At 46.1% G+C, this 22,976-nt stretch overlaps 2 protein-coding genes across 6 annotated transcripts in view; one reads left to right on the top strand and one right to left on the bottom strand.

The window, feature by feature from the left end:
• The first annotated feature begins 1,142 nt into the window (after nt 1-1,142).
• Nucleotides 1,143-16,124, top strand: THBS1 (thrombospondin 1). The gene is made up of 22 exons (XM_062205602.1): nt 1,143-1,291; nt 1,794-1,889; nt 2,146-2,705; nt 3,541-3,616; nt 3,918-4,120; nt 4,248-4,370; nt 5,750-5,843; nt 7,533-7,706; nt 8,210-8,386; nt 8,711-8,884; nt 9,078-9,205; nt 9,320-9,472; nt 9,919-10,137; nt 10,601-10,708; nt 11,276-11,435; nt 11,590-11,708; nt 12,456-12,690; nt 12,875-13,102; nt 13,269-13,540; nt 13,946-14,043; nt 14,146-14,285; nt 15,112-16,124. The coding sequence occupies exons 2-22, from the start codon at nt 1,823-1,825 to the stop codon at nt 15,117-15,119; spliced, it is 3,516 nt and encodes a 1,171-aa protein (XP_062061586.1). The 5' UTR covers nt 1,143-1,291; nt 1,794-1,822; the 3' UTR covers nt 15,120-16,124.
• A 5,038-nt stretch (nt 16,125-21,162) lies between these two features.
• FSIP1 (fibrous sheath interacting protein 1) overlaps nt 21,163-22,976 on the bottom strand; it is a 217,411-nt gene continuing 215,597 nt past the window's right edge. For all 5 annotated transcript variants that reach the window (XM_062205606.1, XM_062205604.1, XM_062205603.1 and 2 more), the window contains one exon: nt 21,163-21,396. In XM_062205606.1, the coding sequence (XP_062061590.1) occupies nt 21,362-21,396 (35 nt within the window). In that variant the 3' untranslated portion in view covers nt 21,163-21,361. The remainder of the gene's footprint in view (nt 21,397-22,976) is intronic.

Here is a 22,976-nt window from a genome sequence, read left to right on the forward strand (position 1 = left end):
GGCTTGGAGACCAGACGTCAATGACAGAAGCATCAGGCCGCAGGGCCCATGGCAATGTGCGTACCCACAGAAATGCAACCCACGCCTTGGTTTCAGGAGCTGAAAAATGAAAGGAACGCTTAGGGAGGAAAAAGGGAAATAAAATAATAGGCAGCGAGTAATTTATTACTCTCCGGGTCTGTTCTGTAAATAGTTTAAGACCCTGGAGCCAGATGGCTCTGCAAACTCTCCAACCAGGAGTCACGTTAAGAAGCACGAGTGGGCACAAAGACTGTTTTTCAAGACACAATCTTTAGTTTTGGCTTGAAGGAGCCGGACAGGAGTCCATTCGCTTAAAACTCCCCGACTGGCAAGCAGCACTCGGCGTGGGTCCCCTCGATAGAAATACGCATACCGCCCCCAAGCGGCAAGCCGTGGCAGCGCGGCAGCCACCGCCGCAGCGACCGTCGCGGGGACTCGGCAAGCGCGAGCTCCGCACAGCGCCCTGCAGGCCGGGCGCGACTCCGCACGCTCAGCCTGGAGAGAGAGGTCAGGCGCGGGGCAGGCGTGCGCGCCAGTCCAGGTGCGTGGGCCCCGGGGGGCGCGTGCCGCCCCACCCCCGCAGGATGATGGGCTGGGGTCGGCCCGCACCCCAGGGGCCGCTTCTCCCTGACAGCTGGTTCTCCCGAGGGGTCCCCTGTGTCCCCACCAGGCCCACCATTTTTGCAAAGCCGTCTCAAAGCGTCCACCTTTCAGCCATAGCCCTGGGCGGGTATTCAAGGGTCCAAGCTTGCCCGAGAGCCCTCCCACGGGTCTGCGGTGGTCGCGAAGCCCCGTCGCTGCCCGGGACGCTCGCGCCAAACGCCTCGGGCCGCGTGGCGCAGGAGCCCGAGCTCCGAGGCTGCGCGGGCCAAGGCTGCCTGGGCGGGCGCCTGTGATTTCTGAGAAGTTGCGGCGCTCCTGCGCCGGCAGCCGCTCCCCCCTCGGCTTCCTAGCTGGAAAGCTGCGCGCCGGGCGGCGGGGGGCGGGGAGCGCGACCCAGACTGGCCCCCCCTCCCGCTTCCTGCCCGGTCGCCGCCCATTGGCCAGAGGAATCCCCAGGAATGCGAGCGCCCCTTTAAAAGCGCGCCGCTTCGCCTCGCCGGCCACTGCACCCGAGCCAGCCGGCCACTTCGGGTTTCCAGCGAGCGAGCGAGCGATCCTCCTGCTCAGCCTCCGAGTCCGGCCGCGGTCCCCCGGGCTAACCGGTTACCCCGGCGCCTCTCCTGCGTCTTCGCCGCCGCTCCCGGCCGCTGAGCCCCTGTCTACACAGGTAAGCGCCCCGGGCGGTCGCCAAAGAGCCCGCACCGCCCTGGCCGTCCATCTCGAGCTCCCAGGTTCTCCTCTCTTTCGCTGCCCCCATTCTGTCCCTCCCAGCCGCCGGCGGGACTCTTCAGCTAGGGATTCACAAACTAACTCATCAGAGCACCCCGGGATTCCTCCAAGTCCTACCTAAACCTTGCTAACTACCTCTAGGGAGGAGGCTACTTCGTCATGCCCTCCCTCCTGCCCCTAACTGCATCTCCTGGCCCTGCTGTTCACTCTCAACTTCCCAAGAAACAACCCCCCCACCACCACCCTCGCTGGTGGCCCTGGTGGCCCTGGCATCATCTCCCTCCAACTCTCTCATTTTTTTGCATGATGCCCTCTAGAAAACCAATCCCGTGGTGTGTCCATCGAACGTGAGGCCAAGGAGGGATGCGGGGCTCTGGCCCCCTACCCAGCCCCCAGTCTTTGCTGTCTCTGACCCTGTGCTCTCATGCTTCTTGCTGCAGGCTCCCTGCTGGGCACAGACGGCTCCACCATGGGGCTGGCCTGGGGACTCAGTGTCCTGTTCCTGCTGCAGGTGTGTGGCAGCAACCACATTCCAGGTGAGTCTGTGCGACACCTCAGGGCAGGTGGAAGGAGAAGGCACTGGCTCTCCCACGTGCGCCCCTCCCAGGCTCTCCCTCCCAGCTGTCTCTCCCCTGAGCCCCAGCTGAGTATCAAGATGCAGCCTTGCTCTGATCACGGTGTCCAGTCAGCTCTTTCAGTGGCTGGCTGTTCCTGTGGGCCCGCTGCCAGGGCTCAGCCCCCTCCCCCAGCCCCAGCCCAGAAAACTCACTGTTGTCCTTTCCTGTCCGGCAGAATCTGGGGGAGACAACAGCGTGTTTGACATCTTTGAACTCACCGGGGCTGCCCGCAAGGGCTCTGGGCGCCGGCTCGTGAAGGGTCCTGACCCTTCCAGCCCTGCTTACCGCATCGAAGATGCCAACCTGATCCCCCCGGTGCCTGACGACAAGTTCCAGGACCTAGTGGATGCTGTGCGCGCAGAGAAAGGTTTCCTCTTCCTGGCCTCCCTGAGGCAGATGAAGAAGACCCGGGGCACGCTGCTGGCTTTGGAGCGGAAAGACCACTCTGGCCAGGTCTTCAGCGTGGTCTCCAACGGCAAGGCGGGCACCCTGGACCTGAGCCTGACCGTGCAGGGGAAACAGCATGTGGTGTCGGTGGAAGAAGCTCTGCTGGCGACTGGCCACTGGAAGAGCATCACCCTGTTTGTGCAGGAAGACAGGGCCCAGCTGTACATCGACTGTGAGAAGATGGAGAACGCTGAGCTGGACGTCCCCATCCAGAGCATCTTCACCAGGGACTTGGCCAACGTGGCCAGGCTCCGCATCGCGAAGGGAGGCGTGAATGACAACTTCCAGGTGAGGCCACTTCTCTGAGCCCTGGTCCTGGGGGCCGTCTGCTAGCCTGCTGACCTGTCGGAAACACTGTCGGGAGACCAAAGCCGCAGTTCCCATTCTAGAAGCATCACATTCCCTGGAGGGCTGCTGTACCCCATTCCCAGAGTCCCCAGTTCAGTGCACTGAAATGGGTCTGAGAATTTGCATTTCTAACAAGTGCCAGATAATGTTGAGGCTAAGACAGTAGTCGAGGAGCCACAGGTCAGAAACTCCCCAGGGAAGCCCATGATTTTGCTGTGACAGCCTATTCAAGCCACAGGCAGTCTTTAGGCTCTCAACAAGACTAACCTCCAATGTGTTCCACCACTTTTAATACTGCTTCACAAGGGGCTTGCACGGGCAGAATCAATAATCGCTTTGCTCTTGGATTCTTTGTAGGGGTTTGAGCCGGTCTCAATCGAGAGGTTAAAATTGTGGTTATTTGCTGCTGCAGCTTCTTCCTGGCCTTAGCTCCTCGATGTTTGTGACTGTGGCTTTGAACTCCCACATTTAACTCTTTGACACTGGATAGTGTCATTGTATCCTCCAGGCTTTGTATCAGATTCCATTTCCTGTGTACCCAAGTAGGCAGATAACTGAATTCTTTGTCAAATACTGAAGACTTGGCAGGAGGCACAATTAAGATTTTGAAGTTGTTTGGCAATTTATGTTGGTGTGTTATTTTGATAGAGCGATCTTAAAACGGGGCCCTTTGAAGCTTGGTGAATGATCTGTTGTGTGCTTCTCTTAGCATGCAGTCTTCCCATAGAGCCCCAGTCTCCACACTGTATATGTAATGTGTGTCTTCTGCCCACAGGGGGCACTGCAGAATGTGAGGTTTGTCTTTGGAACCACCCCAGAAGACATCCTCAGGAACAAAGGCTGCTCCAGTGGTGAGTATCCCTCTCTCTTTAAGGCATAGAGGGGAAATCAGGGCAGGTGGGAGTGGGAATCCCACCAAAAACAAACAGAAATTTAAGCATAGGTGATTGTGCGTGAATTCTTCCCAGACGCAGTTAAGAGGTGAAGTGACCTCAGTGGGCATTTGCACACACATGCACGTCCTCCACCTGTATCCCTCCATCCACATGAAATAAATGGCATTTACAGCCAAGAACTTGGAGGGCGGGCTGGTAAGATCATCCATTTGAAGCTATCCTATTGCCTTGTTCATTTTGTGTGTTCGCTTCCCAGCATCCACCAATGTCCTTCTCACCCTTGACAACAATGTGGTGAACGGGTCCAGCCCTGCCATCCGCACTAACTACATTGGCCACAAGACAAAGGACCTGCAGGCCATCTGTGGCATCTCCTGTGACGAGCTGTCCAACATATTCCTGGAACTCAGGGGCCTGCGCACCATCGTGACCACGCTGCAGGACAGCATTCGCAAAGTGGTCAGTGGCCTGCAGCCTCCCCACCCACCCCCCAGCCTGTTCACACAAGCCCTGGAGGCCTCAGCACAGAGGCTGCCTAGCGATGGAACATAAACCTAGACACTAACCATCTGTCTCCTCCTTTCAGACTGAAGAGAACAAAGAGCTGGCCAATGAGCTGAGGAAGCCTCCCCTCTGCTATCACAATGGGGTCCAGTACAGGAATAACGAGGAATGGACCGTGGACAGCTGCACTGAGTGTCGCTGTCAGGTGAGGGCTCTGCACACGCTAACATAAACCAAGGCTCGACACCAGGTGTTTGAAGCTGCAGTCCCTGGGGAAATACTCAGCCGACCACATAATTCTTGTCACGTTCCCAAACCAGGTACCAAATTCTTACTTAGACTCGCAGAAGGTTTGTCCAAGTCCTAATTCTACCCCAGGCTAAGTATTTCAGGGAAAAAAATCTGCTGAGACATCTGAATCATTTACCTGCTTTAGGTCAAAGGCTAAGTGTTGAATGTCGGGTGATTAAAGCCTGGTTGGGACGTTCCTTCTTCGTCCCCTCCCCCCGATTGGTATTCAGCTGTGGCACAGAGGTCTTTCACCACAGTACCGGTTGTTGCTGGAGTCACTTAGCCCCATATTGTTAGGATGCCCCTGTATTCTTAGCTCAGATTGCATTGCCTGCTGCCCCCACACCACTGGCAGAAGAGCGAGGAGGTTTTCCTGGCTCGTGGAGCGGAGTCAGGCTTTAATACAAATCACAGATGACTGAATTTGGAAGCCAACTTCATTACATTTCCATTCTCTTCCAATACGATAAATCCAGATTTATAAATGCAAAAAAAAAAAAAAAAAAAAAACGGGGGAGAGACATGCTTACAGGTCTTTTTTTTTTCCCCCTACAAAAAAGCAAATTTAACCATTTCAGAGTTCTGGCTGAGTTTTGTCAGCTCAGTTTCAGACACGAGTTTGAGTACGATATTTATTGGTTCCGCTTATAGAAGTTCTTCATGCTGTAACTTCTACCTTTGAGTAGCAGTTAAAAAGTGCTCTCCAAGGAATTAAATGACAAATAACTAGCACTGCAACTGTCTCCCTGAGAGTCGGGACTTCTGTTACAACAGATCTTCTATTAAAACCATTCCACGGCCGGCGCCGTGGCTCAACAGGCTAATCCTCCGCCTTGCGGCGCTGGCACACCGGGTTCTAGTCCCGGTCGGGGCACCGATCCTGTCCCGGTTGCCCCTCTTCCAGGCCAGCTCTCTGCTGTGGCTAGGGAGTGCAGTGGAGGATGGCCCAAGTGCTTGGGTCCTGCACCCCATGGGAGACCAGGAGAAGCACCTGGCTCCTGCCATCGGAACAGCGCGGTGCGCCGGCCGCAGCGCGCTACCGCGGCGGCCATTGGAGGGTGAACCAACGGCAAAAGGAAGACCTTTCTCTCTGTCTCTCTCTCTCACTGTCCACTCTGCCTGTCAAAAAAATAAAAAAATAAAAAAAAAAATAAATAAAAAAAAAAAACCATTCCACAAGAGCATTTACAGCCATGACCATGTTCTGGCTTATCATGGAAATGTGACACTACGTGGACTTGGGTTTGCAACATGCGAGGTAATCCATTTCTTTGTCACTCTGTTGCTTTGTAGAACTCAGTCACCATCTGCAAAAAGGTGTCCTGCCCCATTATGCCCTGCTCCAATGCCACAGTTCCTGATGGAGAATGCTGCCCGCGGTGTTGGCGTAAGTTCCCCAAATGGCATAAGCCCTCTTTAGCCAGCGACTAGGTCAGTCGTAATACATCCTGGACAGCAGAGCACAACATTGGACCTCACCCTCATCGCCCTCATATGTGTTTATTCTGTTTCTTATTGCAGCAGCTGGTTAACTGATAGCTTATCTGCTGTGCGACACCAAAATCTTCATTTATGACTAAATATTATCACCCATCTGGATTATAGTATAGGCAGTAAGAATCTCGGTATGGCTGTCGGTTCTGATTTTATGCTTTGAGGAAAGGAGATGAGTATGCCACCTCCATAGCCCTAAGTTGGCTGCTTTTAGCATTTTTTCTTAGAGGAGGTTCAGAATTAAGAAAAATCTGCTTACCAAAGAAATCAATAGGCTTATGGTATGAGTGTTAGACTGAATTGAGCCTGAAAATTCTTGTCGACACAGGAGGACTAAGAGAATAGTGTCAGTTTGAGTACTAAGGCACTGTGTTGTTCCATGGCACCCTCTCCCTGGTTTTTGGTTGCCAGTATACATTAACTGCTTTCCCTAGACAGTGTTTAGGTACAGATCATAGACATGAATCATCACAACTACGATAAGAAAGCAGGAAAGTAGTATTTGCCCTTCATACACACACCTACACACATACGCACACCCCTGTACACACTGGCCATGGCTTGGACTAATCAGTATTGGCACTGGACTGACCATTTGTATATCAGTTTCTGGTCAACATTCACTTGACGCATGTTTTTCAAGGGAACAAAGCTGCTGGAGGCTAGCAGAGTTCTGAACTTGAGTCGGAGGTTGCTAGGAAAATTTCCAACTGATGGCAAAAGAAAACAAGCTCTCTGTTTTGTCTGATACAGCTAGATGTGATTGTAGTCATGGTGCTCAGGCAGATGGTAAACAAACACATTCTCCTTTCATGCAAATATGTGCAGAAAATACCCCCAGATGCTGGGATGAGAGGAACACCAAATTGACTAACCTCATGACCGAGTTGGAGCCAGAGCGACAGCAGCTAAGCTGCCTTCAGGCTCATCTGTCAAGCACATGGTCCACAGCTTCCCTGACAATCAGAAACAGCTAAAGCTCCACATGCCTAAAACTCTAGCATTCTTGGAAGCCTAAGCCTGGAAATGCCTGTCCACATATCTTAAGTCAGCAATAGGAAATTCATTTGAAATGAGAAAGGAGAAAGGAGGAAGCAATGAATAGGCAAGCAGAGGCTGGGAGAGAAGGCTCAGCTGCACAGACCCAGGCAACACATCCTGTCACCCCCAGTGCTATACACACAGCCACCTGGGGTAACCAAAACTTTGTAACCTTTGATACTAAGTTCTGCAGATCTCATCTACAGCATGTAATAATATTGTATTATGTACTTGACATTTGCCAAGAGACTAGATCTGAAATCACTACCAAGAGAAAAAGGAAAAGAAAGAAGGTAACTTTATGGAGCCATAGATAAGTTTATTAACTACTAGCTTGACAGTGATTTTCAAAGGCAGACGCAGACCACAGCACCAGTTGTACACCTTAACTTTATATGATTGTTGTCCGTTATCCCTCAGTAGACCTTGAAGAGAAATGTATTGCTTTTCACTCTCTAGCAAGTGAAGGGCTGTGAGCAGAGCCATCTAAAGAATAGCTTGCCTTCATCACTATGTACTGAACGGCCTGTTTTCCCTGCAGCCAGTGACTCAGCAGATGATGGCTGGTCTCCGTGGTCTGAGTGGACCTCTTGCTCTGTGACATGTGGCAACGGAATTCAGCAGCGTGGCCGCTCCTGTGACAGCCTCAACAACCGATGCGAGGGCTCCTCGGTCCAGACGCGGACCTGTCACATCCAGGAATGTGACAAGAGATGTAAGCATCTTGACCTCTTAGGGATACAGAGAACTGACCTGTCCTTATTGTCACCACTCACAGCAGCTCCGCAGCAAGGGCCTTAAGAGCACAGGTTCTAGAATCTCTGGCCCCGAATCCCTTCTCCCACGTACCTGTGCACCTTTGAGTGCAACTTGCCCTCTCTGTGACTCTTTCCTTATCTGCAACTTGGGGATAATAAGTTCTTGATAAGGTTATTTTGAGCTTTTTATTTAGATGACACCTATAAAGCACTCAACATGGAACTTTGTTCATGGTTAACACCTGGTAAATACTGCGTTATTAAAAACAACCCACAAAGACAGCTAAAATATTACCTTTACTTCTGACATTCCATGCTGGCATTAGGACACATGGCCAAGAGCCAATTTCTGCTACACAGGGTGCAGTTGCCATTGGAAATATTTCTGTATGATCCCGAGACAGGCCTCTATTTGGCTACCAAACCAATACCATCAGTGACCATCCGCTTTTTACTTCAGTTAAACAGGACGGCGGCTGGAGCCACTGGTCCCCGTGGTCATCCTGTTCTGTGACATGTGGAGATGGTGTGATCACAAGGATCCGGCTCTGCAACTCTCCCAGCCCCCAGATGAATGGGAAACCGTGTGAAGGCGAAGCTCGGGAGACCAAGGCCTGCAAGAAAGACGCCTGCCCCAGTAAGTGTGAGCTCAGCCGCAGGGCAGTGTGGGCGGCAGCTCTGCCCAGCTGGTTGCCTGGCATCTGCAGCCTCCAGTTCAGTGGGTCATGGAGGGGGAAGGTTACTTACTAGATAAACAAACAGAAGAAAAGACCTGCAGTGCTCAGCAGCTTCTTTTAATGAAAAGCAGAAAGGAAACCATTTCAAACTCACCCTCCTCCCAGATACTCTCTCCCGTGACAGGGAAGCAGAGATTTCTTGAATAAGCTTAGGAGAGTCTTGTATGACGGTGAAGGATTTGAACAGCGACCTTAATTTTTGCATGGGACTCATTTTCTTACAGTCAATGGCGGCTGGGGTCCTTGGTCTCCATGGGACATCTGTTCTGTCACCTGTGGAGGAGGGGTGCAGAAACGAAGCCGGCTCTGCAACAACCCCGTGCCCCAGTTTGGAGGCAAGGACTGCGTTGGTGATGTGACAGAAAACCAGATCTGCAACAAGCAGGACTGTCCAGTCGGTGAGCTATGCAGCCCAGCGCAAAGATCACCCTAGGAGCTTCCTGCTTTACTGAACACCACAGCCCGCATTTATGACCCTTGTAGCTGCAGACACCCTACAGTGTCTTAACACTGGGTGCCTTTTGACGTGCCCAGCATGGCAGGAACAGCAGCCAGACCAACCGTTAACCTGTCTTTCTCACCTCGTCTCAGATGGATGTCTGTCCAATCCCTGCTTTGCCGGTGCCAAGTGTACTAGCTACCCTGATGGCAGCTGGAAATGCGGTGCTTGTCCCCCTGGGTACAGTGGAAACGGCATCCAGTGCAAAGATGTTGATGAGGTGAGGAACTGATGGCTCTGAGTTAGGAGACCCGGGACAGCAATGAACCTGTCCTAGCCGCGTCCTTATGGTTGCATTTTCTAAACATTAAGCAAACTTTCATCTACTCCGCAGTGCAAAGAAGTGCCTGACGCCTGCTTCAACCACAACGGGGAGCACAGGTGTAAGAACACAGACCCCGGCTACAACTGCCTGCCCTGCCCTCCACGCTACACTGGCACGCAGCCTTTCGGAAGGGGTGTGGAACATGCCATGGCCCACAAACAGGTACAGTTGGCTAGGCCGGTACTCCAGAGTAGAGAAGAGCTGTCCTTGACTGAAACAACTAGGAGAGGGAGGACTGTCATTTCATACCCTGCACTAAGAGAGAGGAGAGGAAGAAATGTACAGTCTAGTTTCAGAAGCATGACTAGAAAATCTATAGTAACTCCTGCAGGGGAAAAGTAGTCACATTTTAAAATGCTGCTCTGGAATAAGTTGTAAGTAGATGAACCTATAAATGCCAAAGTGCTAAGCAATTTCAAGAAACATAAATGTACAGCAAAGCTTGCTTGTAGCCTGGACGTCCTTGGGGGCAGAATGGGGAATTAATCCACACTCCTCCAGTTGCAGCCTCTGACAGGGAGCCAACCAGGATATGGATGTTACTTGTTTCTGTGGTGTCTGGGAACTTTGGAAGGTTCTGTGTTAACATCAGGATGGTATACCCTCAGGTGTGCAAACCACGCAACCCCTGCACAGATGGGACACATGACTGCAACAAGAACGCCAAGTGCAACTACCTGGGCCACTACAGTGACCCCATGTACCGGTGTGAGTGCAAGCCTGGCTACGCTGGCAATGGCATCATCTGTGGGGAGGACACAGACCTCGATGGCTGGCCTAATGAGAACCTGGTGTGTGTGGCCAACGCAACTTACCACTGCAAAAAGGTACAGCCATCTTGCCACGTGTGCCTATCACCTGTAGCAACACAGTATGCCAAGGACTTTTAAATGCTAACAACTCAGAAACGAAACTGAAAGATGAAACTTTCCAAAGGAAGAGGACACTAATCCACATAAATGTTGAGTCATTTGGTGCCAAGAACACAAACAGGGCAGGCTGTTTTGGCATGTTGTGGTGCATGATGATCTTTGATCCAAAAGAAGGCTCCCTCCTCTACCAAGTTCCATGAGATCGTGCCTTGTGTTCACAGCATGTGTAAAGCCGAGAGCATGTATACCCATTCTGTGTGTGCAACCCCCAAGAAGGCATCTGGTTGCCGTCACAGAACAGCAGTCCATTCTTTTTTGGTTCAGAATGCCCCAGTGCCCATCCCACCCCGTGCATGATCCATGAGCTGAGCAGAGAAACTACAATCCACAGCCGTAATGTGCATCTTCTCTTTCCTAGGATAACTGCCCCAACCTCCCCAACTCGGGACAGGAAGACTATGACAAGGATGGAATTGGAGATGCCTGTGATGACGACGACGACAATGACAAAATCCCAGATGATAGGGTAAAAACAAAATATGTGCCATCCCTTCGCTTCTCTTCAACTTTGCAACAATGTGAAATATTTCAGGATTCAAGGAACTTATGGAATTATAGGAAGAATTATGCCAAGTTGATACATAGGATAATCAGAAATTATTCATTGTAGTTTAGTAGCTTGAGGAGACATAAATGTTGCCAGGAGAATTTTTAAAGGAGGGTTTTGTTATCCATCACAAAATTTTCTCCCCTTTGAGAGAAATTAGAATGAGTCACCAATGACCCTTTGATCCCCAGATTTAACAGTCTCAGTTACAGTCAAGTTCACTTTGGGCATATGGAGAACTGAGATAATGAGATGACATGTTACCTCTTAATTGATTTGTAACCAATAGAAATCGTTTTTCATTCATTATGTCCTGGCTTTTAACTTGTATGGTGATCGTTTTACACTGAGTACTCAATACATCCACCAAGTAGAAAATAATCACTGCAAATTTGTTTGCAGTTCTCTGCATACTGTGCATGTGGTCTGAACCCTGAGCTGGTTCCACAGCAGCATGCTAAAGTGCTCCCTTTCTTCTTTCTGCAGGACAACTGTCCGTTCCATTACAACCCAGCCCAGTATGACTATGACCGAGATGATGTGGGCGACCGCTGTGACAACTGCCCCTACAACCACAACCCAGACCAGGCAGACACGGACAACAACGGGGAAGGAGATGCCTGTGCTGCAGACATTGATGGGGATGGTAAGGCACTGCCTGGGCTAGCAGACCCCTGGGCAGTGGGAAGCACACACGGATTTCAGCTCACTTCTCCCTAGGCCTGGCCACTATGATGCGGTTTGGCTGAAACAACCAAGGCTGGAGATACCAGCTCTGATTTGTCCCCTGTTCCTTGCAGGTATACTCAATGAACGAGACAACTGCCAGTATGTCTACAATGTGGACCAGAGGGACACTGACATGGATGGGGTTGGAGATCAGTGTGACAACTGCCCCCTGGAACACAATCCCGATCAGGTAGGTGGATTCCTATTAGAGTCTTTCAGTCAAGTCTGCAAACTTCGCTAGCTAGATCTTCACAAAGTGAGTTTAATGGAGTCTAAAAACTTTCATCATGGTGTCCTCAAAGCCAGCTGCACTACGTTCATGTAAAGATTGTCTGATGTGACCATCTTACAGATGTATCTTCAATGTGCAGATCTTCTCAGACTTGCTTACACTAAGAAAGTCCACTTGACTTGCTCACTGTAACCTACCATTGTTGAGATAAGTTAGCTAAAACAGAGATCTGAGACTGATAATTATATCATACTATTAATCATGTCTGAGACTAAGAGTGTTTTAAGTATATTCTTCATGTACATTTTATAATTTCACCTTGAAGAAACTACCCATAACCATGTCCGTGGCTAACTATATAATCTGTGAGAAAGTCATCAGACTAGAAGAATTTCCAAAACCTGGGAAACCCCATTTCTTTGTCATTCTTCCACAGCATCTGGTATTACCAGATTATACCTAGAGAATATATATTTTTAAAAAAACTCAAATATCTCTTCTGAGATTTTCATGTAAAACCAAGGATCAAGGGGAAAAAAAAATTTTCAAAATGTAATCACTAACATTGCTTTCTGGAAAAGTATTTCAACAAAACCCCACTGGCCAGATGAGACATGGGGGATTTTCCCTGTTGTGGGGGCTCTGTTCTCTTTGTCACTGCTGATTGATACAGTGGCTTACTCTCCATGTATGTCTCTTTCTCAGCTGGACTCTGACTCAGATCGCATTGGAGACACCTGTGACAACAATCAGGATATTGATGAAGATGGCCACCAGAACAATTTGGACAACTGTCCCTATGTGCCCAATGCCAACCAGGCTGACCACGATAAAGATGGCAAGGGGGATGCCTGTGATCATGATGATGACAATGACGGCATTCCTGACGACAGGGACAACTGCAGACTTGTGCCCAATCCTGACCAGAAGGACTCTGATGGTGAGTCAGGGGAGCCACACTTTTAGAAAGTGGCAGACATCACAGCAATCTTAAGGACAAAATACAAAGCTGAATACTCTTGGGACGATGAAGTGACTAAATGCCAATTCTGCAAAATAGTGAATTTCTGACACTAATCATGGCATTTTAGAATTTCACCAAACCCTTGCCTTTTTGACCACAGGTGATGGTCGAGGTGATGCTTGCAAAGATGATTTTGATCACGACAATGTGCCAGACATCGATGACATCTGTCCTGAGAATGTTGACATCAGTGAGACTGACTTCCGCCGGTTCCAGATGATTCCTCTGGACCCCAAGGGGACATCCCAAAATGATCCTAACTGGGTTGTACGCCATCAGGGTAAAGAACTCGTCCAAACTGTCAACTGTGATCCTGGACTCGCCGTAGGTGAGTAGCAAGTTCCTACATCACGAGGCTCACGCATACATGGGAAAGAAGCTGATGCAAAAGCTGACAGATACCGTCTGTCCCTATGGGTGCTCAGGATGTCTGGGAACAAGATGAAAAACCTGAAGGTTGCTGGTTTTAAGCTGGCCCTGACCTCATCTTCCAGGTTATGACGAATTTAACGCTGTGGACTTCAGTGGCACCTTCTTCATCAACACTGAAAGGGATGATGACTATGCTGGATTTGTGTTTGGCTACCAGTCTAGCAGCCGCTTCTATGTTGTGATGTGGAAGCAAGTCACCCAGTCCTACTGGGACACCAACCCCACGAGGGCTCAGGGATACTCAGGCCTCTCTGTGAAGGTTGTGAACTCCACCACAGGGCCTGGTGAGCACCTGCGGAATGCACTGTGGCACACAGGAAACACTCCTGGCCAGGTAAGCAGCAATGCCCTATAGAGGGGAAGGTGTCGATGGGTACTTGACGAGCACTGGGGATGCTCTGCTTTTCCTAACGGAGTCTTGAGGTTTCCAGCATCACCAACTAAGCCCTACTTTGTAAAAACCATAACAATGTCTCATAGGGCAGCTCGCTATAGCCAAGCCTCAAATGTGAAGATGGTGTCAGCCTCCTCAAATAAAAAATTCCCTTCCCTCTTCTCTGCTTTCTATGTGCATTTAATGGCATCAACAAATGAGAGAGGCCTTGGGGGAAAAAAATCCTCCATTGCTGCCCTCTAATCTGGGTCATTTTGATGCTTGGCAAGTACTGTTTTTTATATAATGCAATCCAGATCTTGTCCTGATAGAGCTGTGCTTCAACCTCTTTTCTTTTTCCTGAAGGTGCGTACCCTGTGGCATGACCCTCGTCACATAGGCTGGAAAGATTTCACTGCTTACAGATGGCGTCTCAGCCACAGGCCAAAGACAGGTTTCATTAGGTAAGACTGTGTTGGTTAAATTGAACTTACATTATGCTGATGGGCAAAAAATGAGGAGGTAAACAGTGTCACTGAGAATTTTGTTTTTTGTTTTCCCTGCAGAGTGGTAATGTATGAAGGAAAGAAAATCATGGCTGACTCAGGCCCCATCTATGACAAAACCTATGCTGGCGGTAGACTAGGGTTGTTTGTCTTCTCTCAAGAAATGGTGTTCTTCTCTGACCTGAAGTACGAATGTAGAGGTAAGAACAACATAACACTTGACATCTGTAATTCAGACAGACATGGAGGGTGCCAATTATGGGAAAGCTGATTTAAAGATTGAGAGACAAGGTTTTTTAGGACATAATGGTAAAAGTGAAATAATGCCTATGAACTATGATTGGTGAAATTCTAAGTCTTTATCAACCATGAAAATTTGCTTAGCAATTTGTGTTCTTCATACGCCATGCAAAGGCCAATGCCTATATAGTTCAGACCTCAATAATTTTCTTTAACTTGTGTATACCTCACACACTGTTTATGGCTTTGTTTGCACCACCACAGCACAAGTACTCCCTCACAAGTTTCTTCCTGGCATGTTGAATCAGTTTTCCCTCTTCATCATAGCTCTTTGTTCTCCATTCCTTTTCACTCAGGAATGACTTGAGCTCTCTCGGAGTCCAGTATTAGATCTACCACAAAATAAGTGCTTAAATAAAGATTTCCTGAGCCATGGCCTGGTGTCTACAAGATCAATCAGAATAAATAAGGATGATTGATTTTTCTCAAAAAATATCTAAATTATGGAATAATTTGAGTCTGAATAAAAAAAAAAAAAAAAAAAACTCCCTAAGCATTTAATACCGAAGGCCTTAGAAAGCACAATACAAGTTTTGGAAGGTTGTGCTGTGTCAGCTAATACAATTAAACATTAATGTGTTTGAACAATCTTACATTATGACTTTTGTCAATCTAAAATAAGAGCTATCCCTAGGTTGTTAACTTGGCTGATATTAAGATAACTGTGCTGTTATTAGTTTTTAATTATGGACTTACGACTTACTAACATATTTGTCTGTTCAACAGATTCCTAATCAACAAGCTGTTGATCCAAAGACTGATAAGAACCAATGTTGGTATTGCACCTTCTGGAACGATGGGCTTGCGAAAACCCCCAGGATCACTTTTCCTTGCCTTCCTTTTTTCTCTGCTTGCATCCATGTGGATTCCTAGAACATAGGACCTGCCTCAAGAAAATGCAGTTTTCAAAAACAGACTCAGTATACAGCCTCCAATGAATGAGAGAAGACATCTTCCAAAAATATAAACAGTCACGTTGGTGTGTTTTTGAAAAAGCAAACGCATCTACTTGCTTCAGCCGGAAAGGTGCCTGCTCCACTCTGCTCTTATCAGAGCAGGGTGCTATTGTGAGGCTATCTCTGAGCAGTGGACTCAGCATTCTCAGGCGGGTCAGAGAAGGGAGGAATCACTAGAATTAGCAAACAAAAACACACCTGACTACTCCCTCAGGAATAGGGGGAGCAGGGGCCGGAGCACTAAGGGGGAGGGCGCAGACCCAAGAGGCGATCGAATGAAGAAAATATGGAAGAACTGTTACATGCTCGGTACTAAATCATCTTCAGGGGATTGAAAGACTATTGCTGGATCTCATGATGCTGACTGGTGTTGGCTGATGAACCCACGTGAATTAGGCACTTACAGAGGAGCAGGGGAGGGAGGGAAAGACTGGCTTCTGGACTTCTTCCCTGACCCCAGGCCGTTACATATCAGAGTAAGAAGTCAGAATCAAACCAGTGTCAGTACTGGCTGCCACTGCCTGTTGGCATTGAAATTCCTGATTTTCTTCCAGATGTAGCTTGTGTAGATACAGCGTGAAAGTAGGAAAACCTACCATCTCAGCGAGCACCAGCTGTCTCCCAAGGGAAGGGCAGCTGTGCTTCTATTTTTATGGTTAGAAAGGCACAAAATTATCATCATCCTAACTAAAACATTCCTGTTCTCTCTTTTTTTCTGAATTACCATGGAGTTCTCCAGTGCTCTGTTTTGAGTGATAGAACTGTTTTTTTGTTTTTGTTTTTGTTTTTTAAAAAACAAACACTTTACAATATAAGATATTTATTGACTTACTGCAGAGGATCTGTCTGAATGATTATTCATGGAACAGGAAGAAGTGTCAGGACTGTCCATATCATCTTTGCTAAGAGTCTTCATGACTGTAAGATTGTAAATACAGATTATTTATTAACTCTGTTCTACCTGGAATTAGGTTTTATATGGAAAGCGTTTGAGAGCAGGTCACTGAGATAGATCAGCAAATGGCTTGCAAGAATGGCACTAGGGAAATCAGCTGTAACAAGCTGTTCCCGGTGCTCAGAGCAAGGGATTTGGGACTTTATTTTCTTTGTTCTGTCTTCAAGTGGAATTCATTGGTTGTCCATTTGCAAGTGTTTTAGATTGCAAAGAAAGCCATGAGGTCTTTAATAATGTTTTATCCCATCCCTTGTGCCTATTTCCAGGGACGAGAAATGCATATACACTCTTTATTTTCATTTTTCCAAAAGAGAAAAAAATGACAAAGGTGAAACTTATATACAAATATTACCTCATTTGTTGTGTGACTGAGTAAAGAATTTTTGGATCAAGCAGAAAGAGTTTAAGTGTCTAAAAACTTAAAGCTACTGTAGTACCTAAAAAAGTCAATGTTGTAAATAGTATAAAATTTCTTTGCAGAAAAGTATTCCCAGTAAGGAAATCGCATTGAAATGTTGAATACAGTTTCTGAAAGTTATGTTTTTTCTATCATCTTGTATACCATTGCTTTATTTTTATAAATTATTTTCTCATTGCCATTGGAATAGATATCTCAGATTGTGTAGATATGCTATTTAAATAATTTATCAGGAAATACTGCCTGTAGAGTTAGTATTTCTATTTTTATATAATGTTTGCACACTGAATTGAAGAATTGTTGGTTTTTCTTGTTTTTTTAATTTGTTTTTTGCTTTTTACCCCCTCCCCCCAGTTTTTACTATTTGCCAATACCTTTTCTAGGAATGTGCTTTTTGTACACATTTTTATCCATTTTACATTGTAAAGCAGTGTAAGTTGTGTATTACTGTTTCTTATGTACAAGGAACAACAATAAACCATATGGAAATTTATATTTATACTTACTGTGTCTGTGTTTATTTCTTCTCTACTGGCATTATGGAGTGTAAGTACATACCATTCTAAACCAAGATAGTACTCACAACATGAAATTACAGTAAATAACTGGCATTCACAGTTCCTATACAATTTAGACTGAGTTACCCAGGCCTAGGCTTAGAAGATTGATTTGCTGGATTTGTGGAATAAAAGAACAAAATAGCAAGTTAGCCTATCATATTAAAAATAACCTCTAAGTCATAAGCCTCAAAAGAATACAATTTCACCTGTTATGAACGTCATTCAAGTTATCTACTGAATCCTTTCCAAAGTCCAGTTCCATTTCTGAAAAGAAGAGTGAAGATAGAGGGGGAACCACAGTGAAGGACATGGAGCTCTCAGCCACACTTCCTGACATGTGAATAATGGCTCTGAGTAGGCACTGTGCAAGTCAAGGAGAAGCTTCAGAAGTAGGCATGAGGGAGGGATCATCCTTGAGAAGTTGAGCCACTTTCTGGTGATGCAGTAATTGCTTTGGTCAAAAACATGATTACAGAGAAACAAGATTTGGAAAAAATGCATAAAGTGTGGGTGTATTAAATGATTTTGTGAAGAGAAGATCAAAATGTTAAAAATAAGCAGGTCTTGAGTTGTGGATAAGCTAGCCATGAGTGTGTAATAGTGCTGGACCGACTGTCAGTTTTAATAAAAATAGATCAAAGACAAAAATAGGTTAAAGGTCTGACTTTGAGACCTCTTGAACACTAGATAGGAATGGCCAAGTGAAATATAATCTTCCTCCCGTGTGATTTTTCCCTCTTGTACTAAAAACATCTTTAGGTAGCAAGATCACATAGAACTGAATTATCCAATCATTTTATACTGCAAGTTAAAGAAGGAGGAACTAGAAAGTGTTAGTGATGGTTGTGGAGTTGGGAAAACTGAGCTAAAGAAATAGCTGTGACACATGGCATTGTTCATTCTCAGAACATACCAAATGCATTAAATCGCCGGCGCCCCGGCTCACTAGGCTAATCCTCCGCCTTGCGGCGCAGGCACACTGGGTTCTAGTCCCGGTCGGGGCACCGGATTCTGTCCCGGTTGCCCCTCTTCCAGGCCAGCTCTCTGCTGTGGCCAGGGAGTGCAGTGGAGGATGGCCCAAGTGCTTGGGCCCTGCACCCCATGGGAGACCAGGAGAAGCACCTGGCTCCTGGCTTCGGATCAGCGCAGTGCGCCGGCCGCAGCACGCCAACTGCAGCGGCCATTGGAGGGTGAACCAACGGCAAAAGGAAGACCTTTCTCTGTCTCTCTCTGTGTCCACTCTGCCTGTCAAAAAAAACCAAACCAAAACAAAACAAAACAAAAAACCAAATGCATTAAATCCTAAGAGAGGATGTGAATTCATTTTTAGGTGGTAGAGCAAAACTGATTGAAAATATCAAGATGAGACAAAAAGTAGCGGGAACAGAGAGCTTTATTTTCCCAGGCATGTTCTATTTTCATTCCCAAACTGGCCTTCAACTCAGTAGGTTATACTGAAGTAAAGGACTTGTTAAAAATTAAAATTATAAAATAGAGATGATAGCTCTTTCTTCCTCTAAGAGTTTATTGTTATGCATTTCAGGAGAGTTAGATTGAAGGGCCATAAACTTCAGGCCTTAGGGGAATTTACAATAAAGGTGGTGCCAGTATTTTTTTTTAATATAGAGTCATATAAAAGAAAAAAACCTCAAATTTTAGGCCCCTAAATTTTTTCCTAAAATGAATTATCTCTTTCTCTCTTCTAAACTTTTTATTCTATATCTCGTTATGGGGCAAACATTAGGTATATAAGGAATCTCAAAATAAAAGCAATTGTAGTTAAGAAGGCTTTAATCAGAGTGGCTCTTTTTGTTTTGAATTGTAAGTTCAGTTTACCTGCCTTTGTCAGAACTACCTTCTGTTACATGCTGCAGAATGCTGTCACCTCTTCTTATGGCAAAATTTATTACATAAAATCACTGCTTCCTTCCCTTTAACAAAACTCCTGTAACAGAAAGGCTCCCTAGGCCCCCAAGTACTATCTGCAGAAGCACCACTATAAAGACATAACTCTTTTGCAGTGCTGGTTTACAAATAATTTCCCTGCTTTTCACTCGCTATCTTCCCTCTCCCCTTCCTTCTCTCTGAGCATTCCTATCCTTTGTCTGTCATCTGTCTCTGTCTCTGTACTTCTCTCTCTCTCACTCTCACTCTCTCTCTCTCTCTCTTTCCCCAGACACAGAAACATCATCCATCAAATACCAGGAAAGCAGAGATTTAGAAAACTGAGCTCCTCTGAAAGACTGATGGGCAATGGGGGCTCCTCTCTGTACCGCTCCAAATTCCCACCCGTATCACTTCTGCCGTCTGATTATTCCACTCGAACCCTACAACCCTAAGGAATTCCACGTGTCATTCTTGTAAGAATCTAAAATCACAGCTTTTCACTTCATCTGATATCCCACAGCAAAACTCTCGACATCAAGATGAATGACATTATAGCTCACTGGCATCAGCATGGACCACTGGTTTTTTAAATGAACAGTCAACTGAAATAGAAGGACTGGAAAAACACACTGCCTAATGATACCTCTGGAAAGAGTAACTGTAGAATTCTTCATTTTAAAAAGTTGAGGAAGTTGGACGTGAGCCATCACAATGTTATCCAGTATCAGTAGATAAACATGTTCCAGCAAACATTCCACTGCTACATATACATTACTCCTAATTTTATTAAAGGCAGCAAAATAGCCAGCTCACTTTTTTAAACAGAAATAAATTAGACTTTTAGTTCTAATGACAATTCATATTACAGAATGTTGAAAAAATTTTCTCATCAGTCTAGGTTACTAACTTGTAACTAGATAAACAAATTGCCCCATAAACTTTTCTTCAAAGTTTATCTATTATAAACAGCCAAAGCACTGAAAGAAAAAAGCATCTGAAAGAAATATATCAAATAATTCAAATTCCTTCTTAAGAAAAGCATCAGCACTAATAAGATAGTACATTGTTTTATTAAGGAAATTTACTCTTCTTGTAGCAAATGGTACTTACTTAACAGATGGTTGATGGGCAGAAAGAAGGAAAGCCTGGCCAGGAAAAAAAAAATCATAGGGACCACCATCTGTCTAAGTCACAACAGAGTTGGAACATATAAAACCAAATCCCTGAGCAATCACACCATTTCAAGTAGTTTTTTAAAAGCTTTATTTATTTGAAAGGCAGAGTTATAGAGAGAGACAGAGGAGATCTTCCATCTGCTGGTTCACTCTCCACATGACCTTAAGGGCAGGACTGTGCCAAGCCAAAGCCAGGAGCTTCATCCAGGACTCCCACATGGGTGCAGGGGCCCAAGTACTTGGGCCATTTTCCACTGCATTCCCAGGAGCATCAGCAAGGAGCTGGATCAGAAGTGGAGCAGCCAGGACTTTAACCAGCGCCCAGATGGGATGCCAGCATTGCAGGCAGAAGCTTTACCAGCTATGCCATAGCACCAGCCCCTCAACTAATTTTTTTAAAAATATTATTTTATTTATTTGAAAGAGTTACAGAGAGAGGTAGAGACAGAGAGAGAGGTCTTCCATCTGATGGTTCACTCCCCAGATGGCCACAACGGCCAGAGCTGTGCTGATCCGAAGCCAGGAGCCAGGAGCTTCTTCCAGGTCTCCCACGTGGGTGCAGAGGCCCAAGGACTTGGGCCATCTTCTACTGCTATCCCAGGCCATAGCACAGAGCTGGATCAGAAGAGGAGCAGTTGGGACTTGAACTGGCGCCCATATGGGATGCCGGCGCTTCAGGCCAGGGCATTAAACCACTGCGCCGCAGCGCCATCCACTCCCCCAACTAATTTTAACACAACACACATACACACAATAAAATGCTGGTTTTTATTATGTATTCCTGTTGTACAAGATCAATAATAAACTTATAAACAATTTTCCCAGAAATTTCCCTGAAGAAAAACCACTGAAAAATTATACTCCAAGTGTCAAAAATATCAAGGAAATGTAATCCACAAAGGATAATCCAAATGTAAAAATCATTTTTAAGGAAAAGTTTCTACAATGCATTCATTGAATTTAAATAATCTTTTAAAAAATAATTTAATTACCAACTTTCTTAAGAGCACACCCCAGCGAGGTCCTCACGTTCTTGTCACATCTTTAGTCTCCATTTCATCTGCACATAAAGTAACAACCAAAGGTACTAGATTATCAGAAATGTGTACATAATTAAGAAAAATTCATCCAATAAAACAGTAAATCTTTGTATACATGAGACAATAATCATATCCTCATTTGATATTATTGAACAGTCTCCACAAGCACAGAAATGTTACCAGAAAAATCTAAAGCTAAAAAGTTTACAGCTTAGGGGGAACGTTCTGAGTTTTGAGCAGTAAACTGATAGGGATTTAGAGACAAACATCAACTAAGTTTCTGGGAAGTTCTGGGAAGTAGCATGAAACCAAAACTAAATGTTATATTCAGAGCAGATAAAAGTTGGCTTCATTCCATTTCTTCAAAGTGAAAAAAAAAAAAAACTGTGACACAACTGGAATGGAAATACTTTTTTCTACCCTTAGTAAGAAACTCATTAGAAAAGGCAGAACTGAACAATAGTACCATGTAAGATAATAAAAGAGAATCGAGATAAACTGGAACCCTCATGTACTACTGGAAGTAATGTAAAATGGTACAGTAACTTTGGAAAACCATCAGGCAGCTCCTAAAAATGTTACTTACAATAGACCTGGAAATTCTACCTTTAGTAAAATGCCAAGTAAAATGAAAATATGCATCCACACAAAAACATGCACATAAATAGTCATATAAGCGGCTGGCATTGTGGTGTAGCCAGTAAAGCCACCGCCTGCAATGCTGGCATCCCATATGGGTGCCAGTTCGTGTCCCGGCTGTTCTACTTCTGATACAGCTCCCTGCCAAGGTGCCCGGGAAAAGCAGTCAAAGATGGCTCAAGTGCTTGGGCCCCTATAACCTATGTGGGAGACCTGGAATAAGTTCCTGGCTCCTGGCTTTGGCCAGGCCCAGCACCAACTGTTGTAGTCATCTGGGGAGTAAACCAGCAGATGGAAGATTCTCTGTCTCTCTCTTCCCCCTTCTGTCTATGTAATTCTTTCAAATAAAATAAATAAAAATCTTTTTAAAATATATATTCACACAAGCATTTTATGATACAGTCAAAAAGTAGAAACAGTACAAATATTCAATCAAGTAATGCATGGCTAAATAAAATGTGGTCAAGAAGATTCCAAAATGGTGGAATAGGGAGGGAGCTTACTGCTCTAGTCTAGAAGACAGTTAAAAATATTGGATAGGTTCCAAGATGACAGAATGGTGACAGGTTGGCCTGATTTATGTAAGACAAAATTAATTTTAAAAGGGGAGAAAATACAATTTTCAGATAAAGCCACAGGAGAACTGCAGCAGGAGCCCCTGTGAAAGCAAGAAACAGTCCAGACCTGCACAGAAAGAGCAAATACACAAAAAAAGACAACAAAAGTTTGGATCTAGAGAGGAAGACACCCAACCTAGCAGACCAGGTGGGAGAGGAATCCATGACCCACAGTGCTGCTGATACAGCGGGAGGGAGAGCTTGGTGAACTGCTCTTAGAGTTCCATGCAGGCTCCCTAAGACAGCAGGTGACCAAGCACCCAGGTTGGGGGGAGAAAAAAGGTGACGGGTATCTCCCCTTCCGCCCCCCCCCTGCCCCCCGCCCCCCGCACTACAGCAGAGAC

Source organism: Lepus europaeus, chromosome 11 (assembly GCF_033115175.1).
Source record: "Lepus europaeus isolate LE1 chromosome 11, mLepTim1.pri, whole genome shotgun sequence".
Classification (NCBI taxonomy): domain Eukaryota; kingdom Metazoa; phylum Chordata; class Mammalia; order Lagomorpha; family Leporidae; genus Lepus; species Lepus europaeus.